Raw genomic sequence first — 19,532 nt, 5'->3', positions numbered from 1 at the left:
ACCAGAAGCGCCTCCGGATGAGTGCTGCGGTCCAGGCAACACCAGGATGACAAGCCACTCGGGAGGAGTGACCCCACTGGATGATCTGGGATCGGACGTTATCTGGAACAAACAGTTTGCCAGGGGGACAGGTACCTGGATCAGGCTGCGCGCGTTGAGCATCACGGACGTTTTGTTCAACCTCCCAGGTGACCGCTGCGATAATACAGGACGCAGGCAGGATGGAACCAGGATCGGCGGACGGGTCGTTGGGACAGAACTGTCTAGACAGGGCGTCTGGCTTGACATTTTTGGATCCGGGCCTGTAAGTAAGGGAGAAGTTAAAGCATCCAAAAAACAAGGCCCACCTGGCCTGCCTGGCGTTTAGGCGTTTGGCTGTCTGTATGTATTCGAGATTCCGGTGATCTGTCCAAGCGATGAATGGCTGCGCTGCCCCCTCCAGCCAGTGGCGCCATTCCTCCAGAGCCAATTTTACAGCCAATAGTTCCCATTCGCCAACATCATAATTCCTCTCCACAGGGGAGAGGCGCCTTGAGAAGAACGCACAGGGATGAAAAACTCCCGACTGTTCAGCTCGTTGTGACAGGACCGCTCCTACCCCCGTGTCGGAGGCATCCACTTCCACCACGAACTGGCGAGATGGGTCGGGATGAGTGAGTACCGGAGCTGATGTGAACCTGTCCTTCAGCTCCTGAAAAGCTGACTCAGCACCTCTGACCAATGAAAGGGATGTTTAGGTGAGGTTAGCTGTGTGAGTGGTGCTGCTACCTGGCTGAAGTTCCTGATGAAGCACCTATAGAAGTTGGCAAAACCCAGAAAACGCTGTAACTGCTTCACGGTATCCGGCCTGGGCCACTCCTGCACAGCTTTAACCTTCTCCGGGTCGGTCTTCATCTGCCCGCTCATGAAGATGTATCCCAGAAAGCTGACGGTGTCCGAATGGAACTGGCACTTCTCTGCCTTCACATAGAGCCTGTTTTCCAGCAACCGCTGCAACACCTGTCTGACGTGGACCTTATGTTCAATCAGGTTCTGGGAATAGATCAGAATATCATCAAGATATACAAACACAAACTGGTTCAGGAAGTCACGGAGGACGTCATTAACAAGGGCCTGGAAAACAGCGGGGGCATTAGTTAAACCGAAGGGCATGACCAAATATTCGTAGTGACCTAAGGGGGTTTTGAAAGCAGTCTTCCACTCGTCCCCCTCTTTGACACGAACCAGGTAGTAGGCGTTGCGGAAATCCAATTTTGTGAACACGGTGGAGCCTAGCAGGGCATCAAAGGCAGAGTCTATGAGAGGCAGGGGATATTTGTTGCGGACAGTGATGTCATTCAGACCCCGGTAGTTCACGCAGGGCCGCAGGGTTTTATCCTTTTTAGACACAAAGAAGAATCCTGCAGCTAGCGGGGAGGAAGAGGTTCTTATTATGGCGGCCTGCAAAGACTCCTGAATGTATTTATTCATGGCTTCTCTCTCGGGTCTGGAGATGTTATATAGGCGGCTGTTAGGTAAAGAGGACCCAGGTAAGAAGTCTATAGCCATGTCGTATGGCCGGTGAGGGGGAAGAGATGTTGCCTTAAGTTTGCTGAACACCTCAGCCAGATCGTGGTATTCACTAGGCACGGATGACAAATCAGGGGTCTTTTCAGAACTCTCTGTTTTTTCGGTAGGGGGCAACGCTGATCGTAGACATGTCTGGTGGCACCTCTCACTCCAGCCGGATATGGTTCCCGTCTCCCAATCAACGTGCGGGTTGTGGCGAGATAGCCAGGGGTGTCCTAGAACCAGAGGGGATTCTGGAGCAGATATAAGCTTAAATTCGATTAATTCTGAATGGTTGCCCGAAAGTTTCAATCTGACTGGAATAGTGGTGTGGGTTGCCTGGGCCAGTGTTCGGCCATTCAGGGCGTTGGCTGTCATGGGATGTGGTAGAGCAGGCATGTCAAACTGGTCCAGCAAAGGGCCGTGTGGCTGCAGGTTTTTGTTCCAGCCAGCCAAGAGCACACAGTTTGACCAATCAGCTGTCTGAAGACTGAGATCAGTTGATTGAATCAGTCAAATCTGGTGTGCTGCTGCTTGGTTGGAACAAAAACCTGCAGCCACACGGCCCTTTGCTGGACCAGTTTGACATGCCTGTGGTAGAGGAACCAGTGGTATCTGAGCCTTCTCAGCCAAGCCAATGTCCAGAAAGCTATCCTCTGCACCAGAATCAAGTAAGGCGGGGATAGTGACAGACTGGTCAGAACAAGTTAAGGTTGCGGGAATCTTTGTCTTGGTCGGGGTAGTGGTTCTGTAACCGGTTTGACCCGTCAGGACACCGACCTTTACTGACGGGCCCCCTCTTTTGGGCGCACAGGTCAGGAAATACGGAAGTGACCAGCTTCACCACAATATAGACACTCACCAGCCCGCAGCCTTCTCTGGCGTTTGGCCAGAGCCAGATGAGCCCGCCCCACCTGCATTGGCTCCTCGGTAGAGAGGAACGAAGCCGAAGAACCCAGGGAAGGATGGGGTGCGGATGTCGCATCATCTCTTTGCACCGGCACAGACCGGGGCCCCCTACGGTCCCGAACCCTCTCCCGCAGACGGTTGTCCAAATGAATGGCCAAATTGATTAGGTCATCGAGATCCTCCGGAAGATCTCGGGTCGCCAACTCGTCCTTCAGCGTGTCTGTTAAACAGTGCAAGAAATGATCTGTTAATGCAGCGGGGTTCCACTTTGAGTCAGTGGCAAGGGTCCGGAACTCGACGGAGAATTCGGCCACACTCAAGGCACCCTGCTTTAACGTCATAAGATGCTTGGCTGCTTCCCAACCACGCACAGGATCATCAAAAACCTTTTTCAATTCCCGGACAAAGTTGCTGTAGGTTAAAGTGTGCAGTGGCGTGGTTTCCAGATAAGCCTCTGCCCAGGTCAGCTCTCTGTATGTTAGCAGACCTACAATGAAAGAGACTTTGGACCTGTCAGTGGCGTAGGTGAGTGGTTTCTGTTCAAACACAAGAGAGCACTGAAGGAGGAAACCTTTGCACTTGCCCAACTCTCCGGTGTAGGGTTTGGGGTCAGGAATGTGAACTTCACGGGTGGATGCAGTCGGCTGACACACAGGGCCAGGCTGTGGAGCTGTGGGAATGGAAAGCTGGGATAGCTGGGTTAGCATGTCGGACATTCTGGTGGTGATATCATTCAGCTGAGTCTGTAAGGCCAGATGACTATCGCTGAGGGATCGGAGTACCTGGGAATGTTGTCCGAGCAGATTACCTTGAGAAGAAACTGCAAAAAACAATTCTCCGGCAGAGTCGGGTTTGCCAGCATCCGCAGAAGACTGGGTCCATGTTGGTGGCTGGATCGTTCTGTCAGGATCTGGTTTAGGACCCAAGGAGGAGAGCACACAATTGGAATTAGAGAGTGTTTATTTACAAAGTGATTGTGAGAAGTCAGGTGAGTTCCAGTGTGACTCGAGGCGAGGAGCAGGCAGGCAGAGGAGGCAGAGAGCGGGCAGACAGGATTCCAGGAGTTCATTGTACAATCCAGGGCAGGGTGCTTGGGAGAGAATAATATGCAGGTAAGAACACAGATAGATAATTCTAGACTTAGATTTGTGCAAAGCCGGTTACATCTATTAGTTGTACGATCCAGCGAAGACTAGAGAAGATCCTGGAATCTTTATGCAGTCGTCTGATGAGCCCGATTCACCTCAGCTGCGCAGCCTTGATTATTGGAGCAGCCTCTCATCCGAATAAGGAAAGAGGCGGAAGAAGCACCAACAAGTGTAAACCCATGACAAAAGCGGCTTCAAAAATGGTGTCCTACCGCAGAAACCTGAGATCCCTCAGACCTACACAGCTGTCTGATGAGGTTTACTCTACCCTCCCTTCCCACTCAGACTTCTCCTTACTGTCTGTTAATGAGGCTACAGAAACACTCTGCTCCTCTCTCGCCTCCTCTCTGGACAAACTCTGTCCTCTGGTGGACAAACTCTGTCCTCTAGTGTCAAAACCAGCCAGACAAAACCCTCCCAGTCCATGGCTCACAGAGGCTCTAAGGGAGCACAGAGCCGGACTCAGGGCTGCAGAAAGAAAGTGGCGCAAATCAAAAGAACACACTGACTTGTCTGAGTACCAGCAAAAACCTGAAACTTTCACATCCAGTCTAAAGGCGGCCAAGATAGCCTTTTATCAGAACAAGATCCACAATGCTCCCAACACACGACATGTTCATGGTGTTTAACTCTCTGCTATCTCCACCACCTGCTCAGCCTCCCACTATGCTGACTGCAAAAATGTTTGCTTCCTACTTCACTGAAAAGGTCGCTACCATCAGTAACCAATTCACTGAGCCTGACCAACTCAGCCTTACCAAACCAGCTACTGGTGCCTCATTCTGCTCCTTCCGCTCTCTAAATGAGGACCAAGTCTCTAAACTTCTAGTCAGCTCAAAACCCACAAGCTGTCCTCTTGATCCTGTTCCCTCTGACATCCTGCAGAGCATTTTACCTACAATCAAACCTGCAGTAACCCATATTATCACCTCCTCTCTTAAATCCGGTATCTTTCCCTCTGCCTTCAAGCAAGCTCAGGTTACCCGCTGCTGAAGAAACCCACACTCAACCCAGCCCAGGTTGGAAACTACCGGCCGGTCTCACTGCTTCCATTCATGTCTAAACTACTAGAGCGTGCCGTCTTCAGTCAGGTCTCACAGTTCCTCCAAGACAACAACCTATTAGATCCATATCAGTCTGGCTATAGGCAAGGTCACTCTACTGAAACTGCTCTCCTGTCAGTTACTGATTCCCTACGGGTTGCCAGATCCGCTGGTCAATCCTCGGTCCTTATACTGCTGGACCTGTCTGCTGCCTTTGACACGGTCAACCATCATATACTGTTCTCCAAACTCTCAGAGCTTGGCATCTCAGGATCTGTCCTCTCGTGGTTCATGTCCTACCTCACAGGAAGATCTTTCAAAGTATCTTGGTGAGGGGGCGTGTCCAGATCACATGGGCTGACAACAGGGGTGCCTCAGGGCTCGGTGCTTGGCCCTCTTCTCTTTTCACTATACACCTCCTCACTCGGTGCAGTCATTAGCTCTCATGGTTTCTCCTACCACTGCTATGCAGATGACACTCAGCTTTTCCTTTCTTTCCCACCTGACGACACAACCGTGTCAATGTGAATATCAGCATGTTGCTGATATCTCAGCATGGATGAAGGATCACCACCTTCAGCTAAATCTGTCCAAGACCGAGTTTATTGTCTTTCCAGCCAATCTTTCCTTACCCCCACAGATAAGTGTGCAGCTTGACTCCATCATGCTTGTGCCTACGTCTCTACCAGGAATTTTGGTGTCATGGTAGACAACCAGCTGACCTTTAAGGACCATGTTGCCTCGGTTGCTCGATCTTGCCGATTTGCTCTCTACAACATCAGGAGGATCAGACCCTACCTGACTGAACACACGACACAGCTCCTGGTCCAGGCTCTGGTCATTTCACGCATTGACTACTGCAACTCCTTACTGGCTGGCCTGCCTGCATGCTCAGTTAAACCTCTGCAGATGATCCAGAACGCAGCAGCACGTCTGGTCTTCAACCAGCCTAAAAGAGCTCATGTCACTCCGCTGCTAATGGCTCTCCACTGGCTTCCAGTTGCAGCGCATCAGATTCAAAGCTCTGCTTCTGGCTTACAAAACAATAACCCAAACGGCTCCGGTCTACCTCCACTCCTTAATCCAGAGCTACACTCCCTCTCCACAGTTACACTCTGCCAGTGAAAGACGCCTAGTGCTCCCACCACAAGGTGGTGCCACATCAGTAGCTACACTCTTCTCCTCTGTTGTTCCCCGGTGGTGGAACCATCTACCAAACTCCGTCCGATCCGCAGAGTCCTTATCCACTTTTAAAAGCAAGCTAAAGACTCAGTTGTTTAAGGAGCATTTCCACACTTAGCTTAACTCTTCTACTCAGAATGAGGTAGAAAGATTTGTCCAGCTCTTTGGCTCAACCAGGTACTGAAGAAGCTGCTGCACTTATGCCCAAGATGATGTTGTGTGATGAAATTGTGATCTTGTATTTAAACAAAATGACTTACAAAGAAAAAAAAAAAAAAAAATTATATGCACTGCCTCCAGCACCACATGACAGCACCTGGACTCCAGCAGTCTGAGTACCACTTAATGATGATGTCCATCTTGTTTGAATTCTTGTTTGTGTTGTTCTTACTCACAAATGTAAGTCGCTTTGGAAAAAAGCGTCTGCTAAATGACTGTAGAATAGAACAGAATAGAATTCTTGTCTGCTCAGATGTAAAGTTACCTACTGACACAAAGTACTTCCTGTTCTCTAAATAAGATTTAAACCAGTGTAGCGCCAGAGAGGCCACCCAGTTCTCCAGTCTGGAGTAATATATTGTGGTCGACTGCATCAAATGCAGCACTGAGGTCCAGTAAGACTAAGACTGACATTTTTCCATCGTCTGTGTTCAAACATGTCATTAATGACTTTGGTCAGAGCATCTCAGTGCTGTGGTGCTGTCTAAAACCTGACTGGAAGACATCGTAGCAGTTGTTTTGTGTTAAAAATAGTTTAGTTGATGAAAAATGACTTTTTATTCAAAAGAAGTAAAACTTCAAGGAGATAACTGCTTCCACTGAAATGATTCATTAAATAAAACTACAACCCGCCTCCTCTCCTGTTCAGTCTGACCTCACTGTCACAATGCGGTGGAAGTGAGGACCCAAATGTAGACAGTAAGACAGGAGGAAGAATGATGCTGTTGACCGAGGTTTTATTGCGGCACTCAAAACAGGAACCAAGACACGACATGGGTAAACACAAGGACCTGACAAAGACAACTGAAAACCAAGGGGCATATATACACAGAGGGAGTAATGAGGAACAGGTGAAGTGAATGAGAAATCAGACCAGGTAATCTAACGAGCCAGGAACAGAAAACACAGAGCACATGAGGGAAAACTACAAACATGACCAAACCAAAAACCCGAACATGATCTAAACAGACACTAAACATGACAAACACCAGAATATAAACCAAGATCATAAAACATGACACTCACTGATAAAACTAAAGCTGGGAGGGGTTGACTCTATCAGGGCAGCTGTGTTATTATCTTGGTTTAACCAAGTTTCTGTTAAAAACATAAAATCAAGGTTGTTTTCAGTTATAAAATCATTAATTAAAAATGTTTTCCCTGATAATGACCTAACATTTAATAAAGCTAACTTAATGGGTTTGGAATAGTTTACTCTATGTTTGGGGACACGCTGTGGCTCACAGGGTATGTTAACTCTACTTAGAAACCTTTTAGAAAGCAGCTCTCTGTGTTCTGACCGAGCTGCTTTTCTCCTTCTGTTGCCAAACAGTCCAGATAGTTTTGAACCTTCTAATAAACAGGGGTCCAGCTGGACCTGGGAAAAATCATGACTGCTGTTATCTACACAGCCTGGACCCTCCACACATCATACATCCCAAACATGAAGCTGGCATGGTGGTACAGGAGGGGCTGGGTGCCCCCCATTTAGCTGCCCTGGTGGGGGGTTTATGGGAGACCAAAATTATATTGGGGCATGGGGTTAGTTTGGTTGCCATAGTGACCAGCTCCTCCATCTGGTAGGTGAAGTTCAGGAGGGGTGGGGAGGATGGGGAGAGGGAGGGTGGCTTGGATGGAGTATGATGAGATGAAGGGGGTGGGTCCTCGTTGAGAGCTTTGGGGCTTTCTTCAGGAGGGGCTGAGGTGGTTTTTTCTTAAGGTTTCCTCTAGGCTCTGTCTCATCACGTTGTTTTGGTCTCTCTTGTCTGTTGTCCTTGTCCGAGGGAACAGAGTCTGTTCAGAAAATAAAACAGGTTGGAGGCGAACAGCTTCACTCCTGACCTGTTCAGGCAGAATCCATCCATCTTAAAAAAGTGCCTGCGGTCCCAGAAGAAGCTGAAGTTGTCTATGAAATGAACTGGATGTGTGGTACATACAGCCGACAGCCATGCATTCAGACTAAACAGCCTACTGAATCTCTCCACTCCTCCTCTGATGGGAGGGAGAGGCCACTGATGAATATCCGGGCATCCAGACAGCTGATCGTATTCAGCAGTTCAGTAAAATCCTGCTGCAGCACCTCAGATTGTTGTTTCATAACATCATTCGACCCCACATGCAGGATGAGGTTTTCCACAGTTGGGTGCGCCGCCACAATTTGCGTAATTTTGCCTCTCACATCTGATACCATATCCTTGGGAAAGCATGGTACTTTTGTACGTTTTCCACACACGTTTCTCACGTTTTTCACACCGAACTCACCAACAACCAGAGTTTGAGGCCCAGCTTGTCGCCTTTTACTTTCTGACTTGTTCTTTGGTCTAACCCTGGTGTGTAGGGAGATTTCATTCCGATCATCAGATGTAGATCCAGAATCCTGCAGCAGTGGAGCAAACCTGTTCTGTAGTTGCATGCCCAGTTGTTGTGGAGAGGAGTTGTTAGTTTTCCTCCTGATAACTGGCCATGACTGTGTCTTGCTAATGAGAGGGGTTGAGGATGTGCTTGGTCTGGATGGCAGAGCAGGCCAGCCGGTCACATCGCTAATCTCAGCAAACTGGGCTCTGCCTGTTACTCGTCCTCCCATTTCCCTATGAGATGATTTACTCTTTGGTTTTGCATTGTCAGGGACCAAACAGTAAGGCAGCAGGACACAGGAGGTTCTTGTTCAAAAACCTGTGTTTTTATTTACCCCAAAAATCTAAGTTTTACAAAATCCAAAAATTCAGCTAAACAAACTGATAAAAGAGGCCAACTAAATAGAGCTAGACTCAAAATCAGAACGCAGTAGAACTTAAGCAAGCAAACAACTGAATGAACATAACAAACAAACTGACCTCCTGAACAATCAAACAGGTGAACTTAAATACAAGATGAGCTAAACCAAGAGTACAACACACAAAGGGGAAATACAATGGCTACTAAAAATTGCACTAAGCAAAACCTCAAAATACATCCCCAAACACCCCTATGACACTGCGGCATGTGGTCAAGTCCCTTGGCCACTCCTTTGCTACAGCATGAAGGAGAGGCTGAACTCCAGGTAACTCAAAAAAGAAATAAATATTAAGACAAAACAATTTAATCTTACAGTGCCTAGATGTGTTTAACATTGTTAGGTATGAAAAATTAAAGTAATTTAGTACTGAAGTGAAATGGAATGTGTGATATTTAGACTCAGGGCTGCAAATAAAATTAAAGTAGATCTACACTGGTGGTGAGGTGTGGATATTACCGTGTGTGGCGGGCCATCACACACTCCCCCTCTTCAGGACTCTCATTGGCAAAACGAGAGAGATAGTCTGCCGTGAGATTCTCCTTGCCTGGTATGTGGCAGATAGTGAACTGGAAAGGTTGCAGTGCCAGGTACCACCGGGTGAGGTGCCCATTTGTGTCCTTCATCCTTTCCAGCCACTGGAGTGCCTTGTGATCAGTTTCCAAACTAAATTTCCTTCCAAGCAGATAATAACGGAAGAAGTCCAGATCCCACTTGATTGCCAATGCTTCTTTCTCCCCTGTAGAATAGTGGACCTCACGGGGAAACAGCTTCTGGCTGATGTATGCAACTGGGTGTCGCTCTCCACGTGGGCCCTGCAGAAGGACAGCTCCCAGACCCCTATCTGAAGCATCAGTCTGTAATATAAATAGCTCATCAAAGTGTGGGCTGTATAAAACAGGTTGCTTACTTAGTGAGTGTTGGATGTCATGAAATGCTGCCACTGCCTCCTCAGTCCACTGGATGTGATTGGGGGAGCGGGTCCCAGTCAGGTCTGTGAGTAGAGCTGCCCTAGAGAACTGTGGAATGAAGCAATGGTAAAAGCCAGCCATGCCAAGAAAAGATCTGAGCTGCTTCCTTGTTTGGGGCATCGGACATGACTATGGCCTCGATCTTGTTGACTTGTGGCCTTATGACCCTGTTCCCAATGACATGGCCCAGGTATTCAGTCTCAGCAGCAGCAAAGTTGCACTTGGATGGATTCACAGTCAACCCAGCAGAATGAAGGCAACCCAAGACAGTGTGCAGGTGTTCAAGGTGCTCCTCCCAAGTGTTGCTGTAAATAACAATATCATCCAAGTAGGCAGCAGCAAACTCAGAGCAATCACACAGTACCTTATCCATTAGTCGTTGGATGGTTGCTGGAGCCCCATGCAATCCAAAGTGTAAGATGGTGAAGTGAAAAAGCCCCCATGGAGTTCTGAATGCTGTGAACCCTCTGGACCTCTCGGTGAGTGGGACCTGCCAATAACCTTTACACAGATCTAGTGTGGTCAAATATTTTGCTTTTCCCAGACATTCCAGCAGATCAGCTATTCTAGGTGTTGGGTATGAATCAAACATAGAAACCACATTCAGGTATCTGAAGTCAATACAGAACCTAATGCTTCCATCCTTCTTAGGTACCAAGACCACTGGGCTACACCACTCACTTTTGGAGGCCTCAATGATCCCCAGGGACAGCATCAGGTCAATCTCAGCCTTCAGCGAAGAAAGCAGACGTTAAGGGATCCTGTAACTTAATCGTTTTGCAGATGCACCCTCCCGAACAACAATGTCATGTTCCAGAATGTTTGTTCTTCCCGGATTTTCTTGGAAGACTACTGCTTTACAGAGTTCTCTCACCTGCAGCTGCTCAAGATCTCAGCGTGATCATTAGTTTCCTTAGCCTGTGCCCTGGTAACAGCAACATTACATTCTTGGATTTGATTTGGCAAGTCAAAAAGCACAGGAAGGTCACATCCAAGCACAGAAGAATAGGGCAGACTGTCCACAACACCAACATTAAGAAGATAAATCTGATCCTGAACTTTAATGTACATGTCAGCTGTTGGATATTTTCTCTCCTCTCCATGAACACAACAGATAGAGACAGTGTCACTAGGCCGGATGAGATTAGGTGGAACAAAATCTGAGTGACCAAGAGACCAAGAACTCCCTGAATCAAAGAGGGCCTTGAGTTACAACGCCATTAACTTCAATCTGAGTCATCCTAACAGAAATGTTACTCCTCAGTTTCGGCTCAACATTTGTACCATATTTGCAGAATTTTTTTGGACACATAGGCTTTGTATGGCCTTCCATTCCACACAGGTAACAGACTGGCTTCTTACCAGTGGCTGGTCTTGCTGACTGGTTATGTACCATTAGAGTCTTACTGGCACTTATGTCTGCTGGCTCCTGAAGGTGTGATTGAGGCATCTTTCAGCTGTCTTTTGAAGCTTTCCATGAATTGCAGCTCCATGGTTGTCCCTTCTTCCGGGTGGCCACAAAAACATCCGCTAGCTTAGCAGCTTCCATTGCTGAAGAGGGACTATGTTCTCGGATCCAAACCTGAAGCTAGGGTGACAACAGTCTCAAATATTGCACCAAAATAATGATTTCACTTATTTCTTGGATGGTTTTACCTTTTGGCTGGATCCTCTTCCCATAGAGTTCCTTCAGCCTGACGTACAGTTCTCGTGGGCTTTCATCAGAATTGACTTCAAGGGATCCTAATCTTTGCCCTTAGGTCTCAGGATTAACATTATATTTGGAGAGAATGGCAGTTTTAACTTTGTCACAATCTAAGGAGTCATCAATGTCCATATGTACATATAAACCTCTAGCTTTACCAGTTAGCAAAGGTATTAAACAAAAAACCCAATCTGACTTCTGCCAATGACATGCTGTTGCCATATGTTCAAATGTGATTAAAAAATGTTCAATATCATCATCCTCAGTTAATTTTTCCATCCTGGGCTCTATTTGTGGAAGAGGCTGAGCTGCAGGTGGGATGGCTGGATTGGGTTCAGCTGTAGTTAATTTAGCCTGAGGCTGATGAGCAGAGGTGGAGGGGGCGTGTCAGACTCTAGTGAAACAGAGGTAGCATCTACAGGGTCTGGTGGTGATGTTCAGGTCTGTACCTGAAGAGCCTCAAACTGTTGTTCTTGTTGTCCATTTAACTCACCCTGTTTCGCATCCCGAGCCTCTTGTTGCCCCAAATGAGCGCGCAACATTGCGCACCCCTTCAGTGCTTCCAACCAGTCCAGAGGTTCCATTTTCCAATAAGAAGAAACAAGGAAGAAAAGAAGAAGAAAAAAAAAAAATTCTGTATCCAATACTGGATGATCCCACCACTGCCATCAATTGTCAGGGACCAATTAATTTAGTAATGAAGCGAAATGGAATGTGTGGTATTTAGACTCAGGGCTGCAAATAAAATTAAAGTAGATCTACACTTGTGGTGAGGTGTGGATTTTACCATGTGCGGCGGGCCATCACATGCACCAAGAGCATTCCAGGGAGGACTATCAGTGAAAGAGTTATTACCTTCTACACCGTCCTCCTGTTTCTTTCCATCTATAATTAGCTGTGTGTTAGCACAATCTTGTCCGCTGTTTTTTATTAAAGGCAAGTTTGTTTAATTTCCACACAATCCATTCACTTCCACATTCACCTCGAGCTGTTGAATCTTTGTTTTCAGCATGTTGATCCTCTGTAGAAGTTTATGATAGTCATATGTAGAGAGGGGAGGCATCCAGCGGTTAGTTAGCTTTAGCTCCTGAGCAACTGTAGATAAGGCTTCTGCTATTTGTGGGCCACGCTGACGTGACACTGACAAGATTGTAAGTCTTAAAAAAATAGCAGTATCCAACCAAATCTACCACAAAATACAGTCCCGGTGATTAGTGAGTACAGTGGGGACAGAAGCAGGATGACTCAACAAGCGCAGCGAGCTCGTCCATTTTCCCCAGAGATCTCATGTTCCCCGCTATGACCGCTGCCGCAACTGGCTTGTACCTCCACTTCTTTGCCTTGACTTTGGCTCCTGCTCTGCACCCGACGTCTCCTCCACTGCTCCTTCAGGATGGCCGGCCTTGCTCCGGGCAGCAGCACGGCGCCTTTAGAGATCCTCAATCCTTATTTATTTTTCAGACATTTAAATTAAACATGAACCCAGTTTGTGGAATTTATTCACATTCAAGAAATATACGAATCAGAATAATTAAGATTTTTTTCTCTGCTCTTTGTTCTGGGTCTTCTGCTCCAGATTTTAACCGAGACAGCTTCATTTGTAAGGAGGACATGCAGAAGACGGTGAACAAGCTGACCAAAGGGGAGCTGACGGCAGAGGAGGTCACGCTGGTGTGCGACAAAGCCATTGAGGAGGCTGACCTGGACGGAGACAAGAAGCTCTCTTTCGCCGACTTTGAGAACATGATCTCCAAAGCTCCAGAGTTCCTGAGGTAACACTGCAGTTCTTGTCTGATCCAGATTGGTTTTACAGAGACAGATATCAGTGAGGGACAACGAGTGGTGGACAGTACTGCAAGATAGAGTATTGACCCGATACCAGACAAATAAAGGGCTGGTATTGTCTATAGTGATATTTTTAATAGGCCTGTCAAAATGAACTGGTTAATGCAGGAGATTAAACCAGCCTCAGCATGTCTACCACTCGGTTCGGGTACATAACAGTTTGTTATTCAGTTCTGTTATCTGTCATTTATGTTATTATACTGGTATCCATCCATACCAATGAATCAGTATTATTGATATTTGGATTGATCCAACAACCAGCTGTCAGACATGAACACCGAGTCTAACCTCAACCAATCTCAGATTAGATGGCTGATGAAATGAGGCTCCAGGTTTTTTTTTTTATATTCCATCCCAGTTAAAGACAAGGCCACTCTGGTGGTTTTGGGATAATGATAATGTTTCCTTTACCTTCTCCTCAGATCTGATCTCAGATATGGTTATAGTCCTCAGCTGAGGAGGAAACTTTGCTCCAGGTGGTTCATTTGTGTTGAAGCTACAGAAAGCTACAGGAAGCTACAGGAAGCTGCAGGAAGGGTCAGGAATCTGGGGGAAGCTGGGGGAAGCTGGGGGAAGCTACAGGAAGCTACAGGAAGCTACAGGAAGCTACAGGGAACTGGGGGAAGCTACAGGAAGCAGTGGGAAACTGCAGGAAGGGTCAGGAATCTGTGGGAAGCTGGGGGAAGCTGGGGGAAGCTGGGGGAAGCTACAGGAAGCAGTGGGAAGCTACAGGAAGCTGCAGGAAGGGTCAGGAATCTGTGGGAAGCTGGGGCAAGCTACAGGAAGCTGCAGGAAGCTACAGGGAACTGGGGGAAGCTACAGGAAGCAGTGGGAAACTGCAGGAAGGGTCAGGAATCCACAGGAAGTTGCAGGAAGCTACAGGACACGTTGGGAAGCTGCAGGAAGTGTCAGGAAGCTGCCCGGGTGTGGGTTGGCGTCTAGTTGCCGTCCCAGGACCCTGATGGCCCGGGTCTCTGGGCCGCCCTAGTCTGCCTCTAGCCTCCGTGGAGGTGTGGCCTCATCTCTGATCCTCCTTCTTCCTCATCCTCTGCATGCTGACTCAGCACTGAGGTGTCCAGTGTGTTTATACACTAAGAGATGCTTTAGTTCAGGTGTGTGTGTTTCTGGTTCTTTGGTTGTTGTGATACACGTTGTTGTTGTCTTGTTTATTTTGTAGGAACTCCTGATGATTGTCTGCTTAGTTTACCTGTAAAAGCTGTAGGAAATTCTCTGCTGTGTTTCTGTACAGGTGTAGCAGATGGTTATCTGGTGTTTGGTTGGATTGAAGGTTGTTGCTTCTATCTGCTGGATCTTTGTCTCCTCTTCCTTTTTCTACTTTCCTTTTTACTTCTGTTCTCTATTCTCCTTTTTTACTGTCCCTCCGGTCAGGTCCAGAAAGATTACATAAATTCCATAGTTCTGAATGAATGAATGAATGAATGAATGAATGAATGAATGAATGAATAAACATGGCAAAATGATCCTTTACAGACAGTACAGTCCAAGATCTGATCAATAATCGGGGTTTCACAGAGCGAGAGTCACAGATCAGATCAGGTGAGGAAGACTACCGATGAAGGCTCTGTTCAGCATGAAGCTGCAGAGATAAAAACCACAAAACCAACAGCACAGCAAGATCGGACTGATTTTACTGCTGATCATTTATCACCTGCAGCTTCATTCCTCCACCCCAAGAGGAGGAGGAGGAGGGGGAGGAGGAAGATGCTGGTGTTTCACTGGAACTCTGAGCTGAGGAGGAATGGAGAGAACTCAATGGGTGGAGATCCATCTTCCTGTGTCCTGATGCATTCAGGGACATTAGATAAGATAATGTTTTGACAGAATCCATTAGTGGGAGCGGAGGAGCTATCATGTTAAACATAAAACAGAGAGTGAGTAAGCCACTGAATGTCTGAATGCAGCACTCTGGTTGAGGATGAGCTGCTGAAGTCAAGTTTCCATCATGGCTGACAGCGACTGAAGCTGATGTGTAAAAAGTTTCTCTTCAGGAGTTTCAGTCTGAAGAAGACTCAGAGAATCTGATAAATATTAAAAAGACCTTTCAGCTGTTTCATGTAATAACGGATTACCTCTTTGGCAATTTTAAACTAATTAAACTAATTTAATTCATTTACTCGTCATTTAAACCTGGTGATGGTACCTACAGGTGTTGACCAAGACCAAGGTGCAGTCAGATTGACTGAATCGAGTTGGATTCATAAAAATGAGTCAGATTCATATCACTAAGACTCAGAGAAATTAGTTAAATTAAAAAAAATATTTATTTAAAATTTTTTTTTACTAATATTTATTAGGCAAATTTATAAAAAAAAGGGTCAAATTCTTAAAAACGACTCGGATTTATATAAACGAGTCAGACTCCCAGAAATGAGTCGAACTCATAGAAATGAGTCAGACTTATAGAAACAAGTCGGACTCGTACCAACAGATCCATGGTTTAGTTTTGGAGCTTTTCAAAAGATGACTTCATTTCACTGCTGAAGCGAAATCTGATTGTGGTGGCTGATTTGATGTAAACACACTGACGTTTCTTTCTTTTGTTTCTGCAGTAATTTCCACATACGAATATGAGACGGGCCTCACAGGTCCAGCAGAGGAAGAGACATTTCACCTGGACCTGATCTCAGTGCCTGTCTCCTTCCCCAGCAGACTAGGACAAGGACTCTGTTACCTTATGAAGTTGTCCCCTGGACTTGACACGGACTGTAGGAGGTTGGGTGGTCACCTGTCCTCTGGAGTGGACATGGGTCATGTGACTCTGGAGTGGACATGGTCCTGCAAAGCTGGACTGGATGTGTTTCCTGTGAGGCTGGGGGTCCCTTGTTCTCTGGACGCGGGTCCTGTCCTTTAGACAGGACATGGGTCCTGCGAGTCTGGGCATCTCTTCATTGGACGTTCTGATGGAGGACAGTGCTGCAGGATGAAGCCGGACTGCTGGGAATTCAGTACTCCCAGACCAGACTGTTCTCTACAAGCACACTTTAAAGGGCAAAGACTGGGGAGCTGTGCAAGCTGTCCATGACCAACATGTTGTAAACAGCTGTAAACCGCTGGTGCACATTGACAATCACAGTAAACTGTAGCTAAGTTGATGAAGGGCTCTCTGTCATCTCACCTGGAAGTCTTCCTTTCACCTTCTCCAGGTAACTGATTCTGCTTTCAGCTCTAAATGTTTCCGGCTGGAGTCAAATAAATTTTTTTCTGTCATTCCACGTGTCCCTGAACTTCTTCAGAAAGAAATCTGACCAAGTTCCAGGTGAGGAGATGAGCTGAAAACCACCTGATCCCAGGTTACTGAAACTGTACCATTTGTTTAAAAGAATGTCCTCACCTGGAGGCTGGACAGTTACACGTGTTGGTCTGTCCAGTCCAGAACGTCCTGCAGCGGTCCAGATCTGAATGTTTAACATTTCCATGAAAACAACAACAACAAACATAAATCTGAGTCAGTCCGGTTCCAAAGAACCAATCCTTGAAGACTTTCCAGGAACACTTCTCCAGGATCCTTGTAGGGGTGAGCGATACTGTAAGATCTGCTATCGACCCGATAACAAGTAAACAAAGTTCTGGCCTTATCAACACAGAGACTGATGCTGTTTACCAGCGCTGTAAACATGAAGCTGTGGAATTAGCATGGTGTTAACACACAAACAATAAAGTTATTACTCATGTCATATTAAAGAAAGAAGCACATTTTGGGCTTGTAGCTGACTTGTTAAAGCGGTGAACAAAATCCACCAAAACCACTTTATCATCCTTATTTCTGAAGATTCTGACACTTTCCAGCCACAGAAATATAGAACATATAGAAATGTGGAGGATGCTGCAGGATGAACCATCTGACATCCTGGTCCACACTCCTTACTCCTGGTGTGTGTGCCGCTGGCCTGTTTTTTTGCTGGTTTACCTGCACAGGTGAGTATTATGATGGTACAACATCAAAACACAACGTGTGATGGAGAGAAGCTTCAGACATCCATCGCTTCATGATGAGATGCAGCAGCTCATCCTGCAGAGGAGAGGAACTAAAACTAAAGCGTCCATCTTATAATATCAATCAATATCGATACCAATGCTGGTAAGGGTATTATTGATATTCAGATTGATCCTCCCACCCCTAGATTCTTGAAGAACTTTCCAGGAACAGTTCTCCAGGATCCTAGAAGGACTTTCCAAAGCTCTTCTTTGGCTATTTCAGCATTTTGTTGTGTCCAGATGATCCCACACTGCTTCAATAATGCTGAGATCCGGGTTCTGAGGAGGATCCATCCTCTGTCAGACCCAGCAAGGTCTGGGTTGTAGGGTCATCCATCCCTTTATCAGACCTGTTTCCACTGTCTCCAGTCCAGTTCTTGTGTCATGTGACATACCTCAGCTTTTTCTCCTTGCTTCCCTTCCTGACAACCACGTTTCCATGGAGACCATTTCTAAGGGTTCCACCTGGTTTTCCCAGATGGAACTCTGAACACAGATGGTCACATTGCATCATGGTTCTGTTTCCTTGTCTAAGATTCTATGACTCGACCATCTTCAGGGCTTCTCGTTCCCGTGTCCAACAGGACTGATCATCTTCTTTCAGTTTGACATACGAAGGCAGGGTAAAGTTCTACTGCACAGATCTGTCTGATGAATGCCTGAATGTTGCTGTGTTTTAGAAGTCACAACACACATTTAGAACAGAGTCCTGAAAACTGGTGTGTGGATTTTCATGTTCAACCAATAAACAGAGAAACTGGATCGTTCCAGAGCTCTCTGGTAAATACCAGCTTGTCTTTTTATGCTTTCTGTGGACAAAACACACCAACAGTAGGAGCTGAAACGTGGAACCAATTTACCTGATCCACCCGAACCTTTAAATGAAAAAGGTCTGCAGAGAAAACCCAGACCTGATCATCCTCCAGCAGCTGCTGCAGCACATTTATCCTGATTATCCTGAAGGGCTCACAGTGCTAAAGTCAGCAGCTTCCTGCAGCTGCAGCACACGGCAGCTTCATAACTACTGAACCTGAAGATGGAAAAAAAAAAGCATGCTAGGCTGGATCAGACTTCATCAAATATTCTGGTGATCAATAATTCAGATGATTGATCAGTTTGACTGAACATACACTGAACACCATGAACAGCTGCTGCAGCTGAACATATTTAGGTGTGACACCAGAACACGTCATGCAGCTGTTTCACAGACATTCTGCAGAGCGACCAATTTGCAGACAAAAAAAATGTTTAATATCTTGGTTGATTCAGGGGAACATGGATGGTGTGACAGGGGGAACGTGTCCTTCTTTACCTCCAAAATCTTAACTATCCATCAACAGCTTGCCACTGGAGGAGCTGCTGTCTCCATCACAGACCCTCTACCTCCATTTCTTTCTATCCCACACCCGTTCTCAGATTTCACTCTTCCATCCCCATCTGATGTTTCTGAACTGATTCAGAAATCCAAACCTTCCACCTGCCTGCTCGACCCTCTCCCTACAGTCCTAGTCAAAGCTTGTCTCCCTTCATTGGTTCCTCACATCACTGCCGTCATTCATTCCTCCCTCAACACCGGATATGTTCCACTAGCCTTCAAGACTGCTGCTGTCACTCCGATCATCAAAAAACCTGGTGCTGATCCGTCTGACTTCAATAACCTTCGTCCCATTTCCAATCTTCCCTTTCTCTCCAAAATTCTGGAAAAGGTTGTCGCCTCTCAGCTCCACAAACACCTCACTAACAATAACCTTTACGAACAATTCCAGTCTGGCTTCCGTCCTTTTCACAGCACAGAATCTGCTCTGTTAAAAATCACCAACGACAAGCTGATGGCAGCTGACTCCGGTCTTCTCACAATCCTCATCCTCTTAGATCTCAGTGCAGCATTTGACACCATCTCACACAGCATCCTCCTCAATAGACTGGCAGCCCTCGGTGTTTCTCATACTCCTCTCACTTGGTTCTCCTCCTATCTCTCTAACCGCACACAGTTTATTCAACTCAAGACCCACACTTCAGAGTCACTCCCCGTCTCGGCCGGTGTACCCCAGGGATCAGTCCTGGGCCCCTTCTGTTCATCACATATCTTCTCCCCCTTGGCTACATTTTCCATAAATATAATATCAACTTCCATTCCTATGCAGACGACACCCAGCTCTACATCTCCTCCAAACCATACTCCTCTCTTCCTCC

The 19,532-nt window shown here is 46.6% G+C and overlaps 1 protein-coding gene across 1 annotated transcript in view; it reads left to right on the top strand.

Annotated features, from left to right (window-relative positions):
* LOC121638369 (calcium and integrin-binding family member 2-like) overlaps window positions 1-18,378 on the top strand; it is a 35,639-nt gene extending 17,261 nt beyond the window's left edge. Inside the window, exons 5-6 of the mRNA XM_041983110.1 lie at window positions 13,075-13,270; window positions 15,914-18,378. Of these exons, the coding sequence (XP_041839044.1) occupies window positions 13,075-13,270; window positions 15,914-15,935 (218 nt within the window). The 3' untranslated portion in view covers window positions 15,936-18,378. The remainder of the gene's footprint in view (window positions 1-13,074; window positions 13,271-15,913) is intronic.
* The last annotated feature ends 1,154 nt before the right edge of the window (window positions 18,379-19,532 follow it).

The sequence above is a fragment of the Melanotaenia boesemani genome, chromosome 1 (genome assembly GCF_017639745.1).
Source record: "Melanotaenia boesemani isolate fMelBoe1 chromosome 1, fMelBoe1.pri, whole genome shotgun sequence".
In the NCBI taxonomy this organism is placed as follows: domain Eukaryota; kingdom Metazoa; phylum Chordata; class Actinopteri; order Atheriniformes; family Melanotaeniidae; genus Melanotaenia; species Melanotaenia boesemani.
Note: the sequence above shows the minus strand (reverse complement) of the source record. Positions and strands in the feature narration are given on the sequence as shown.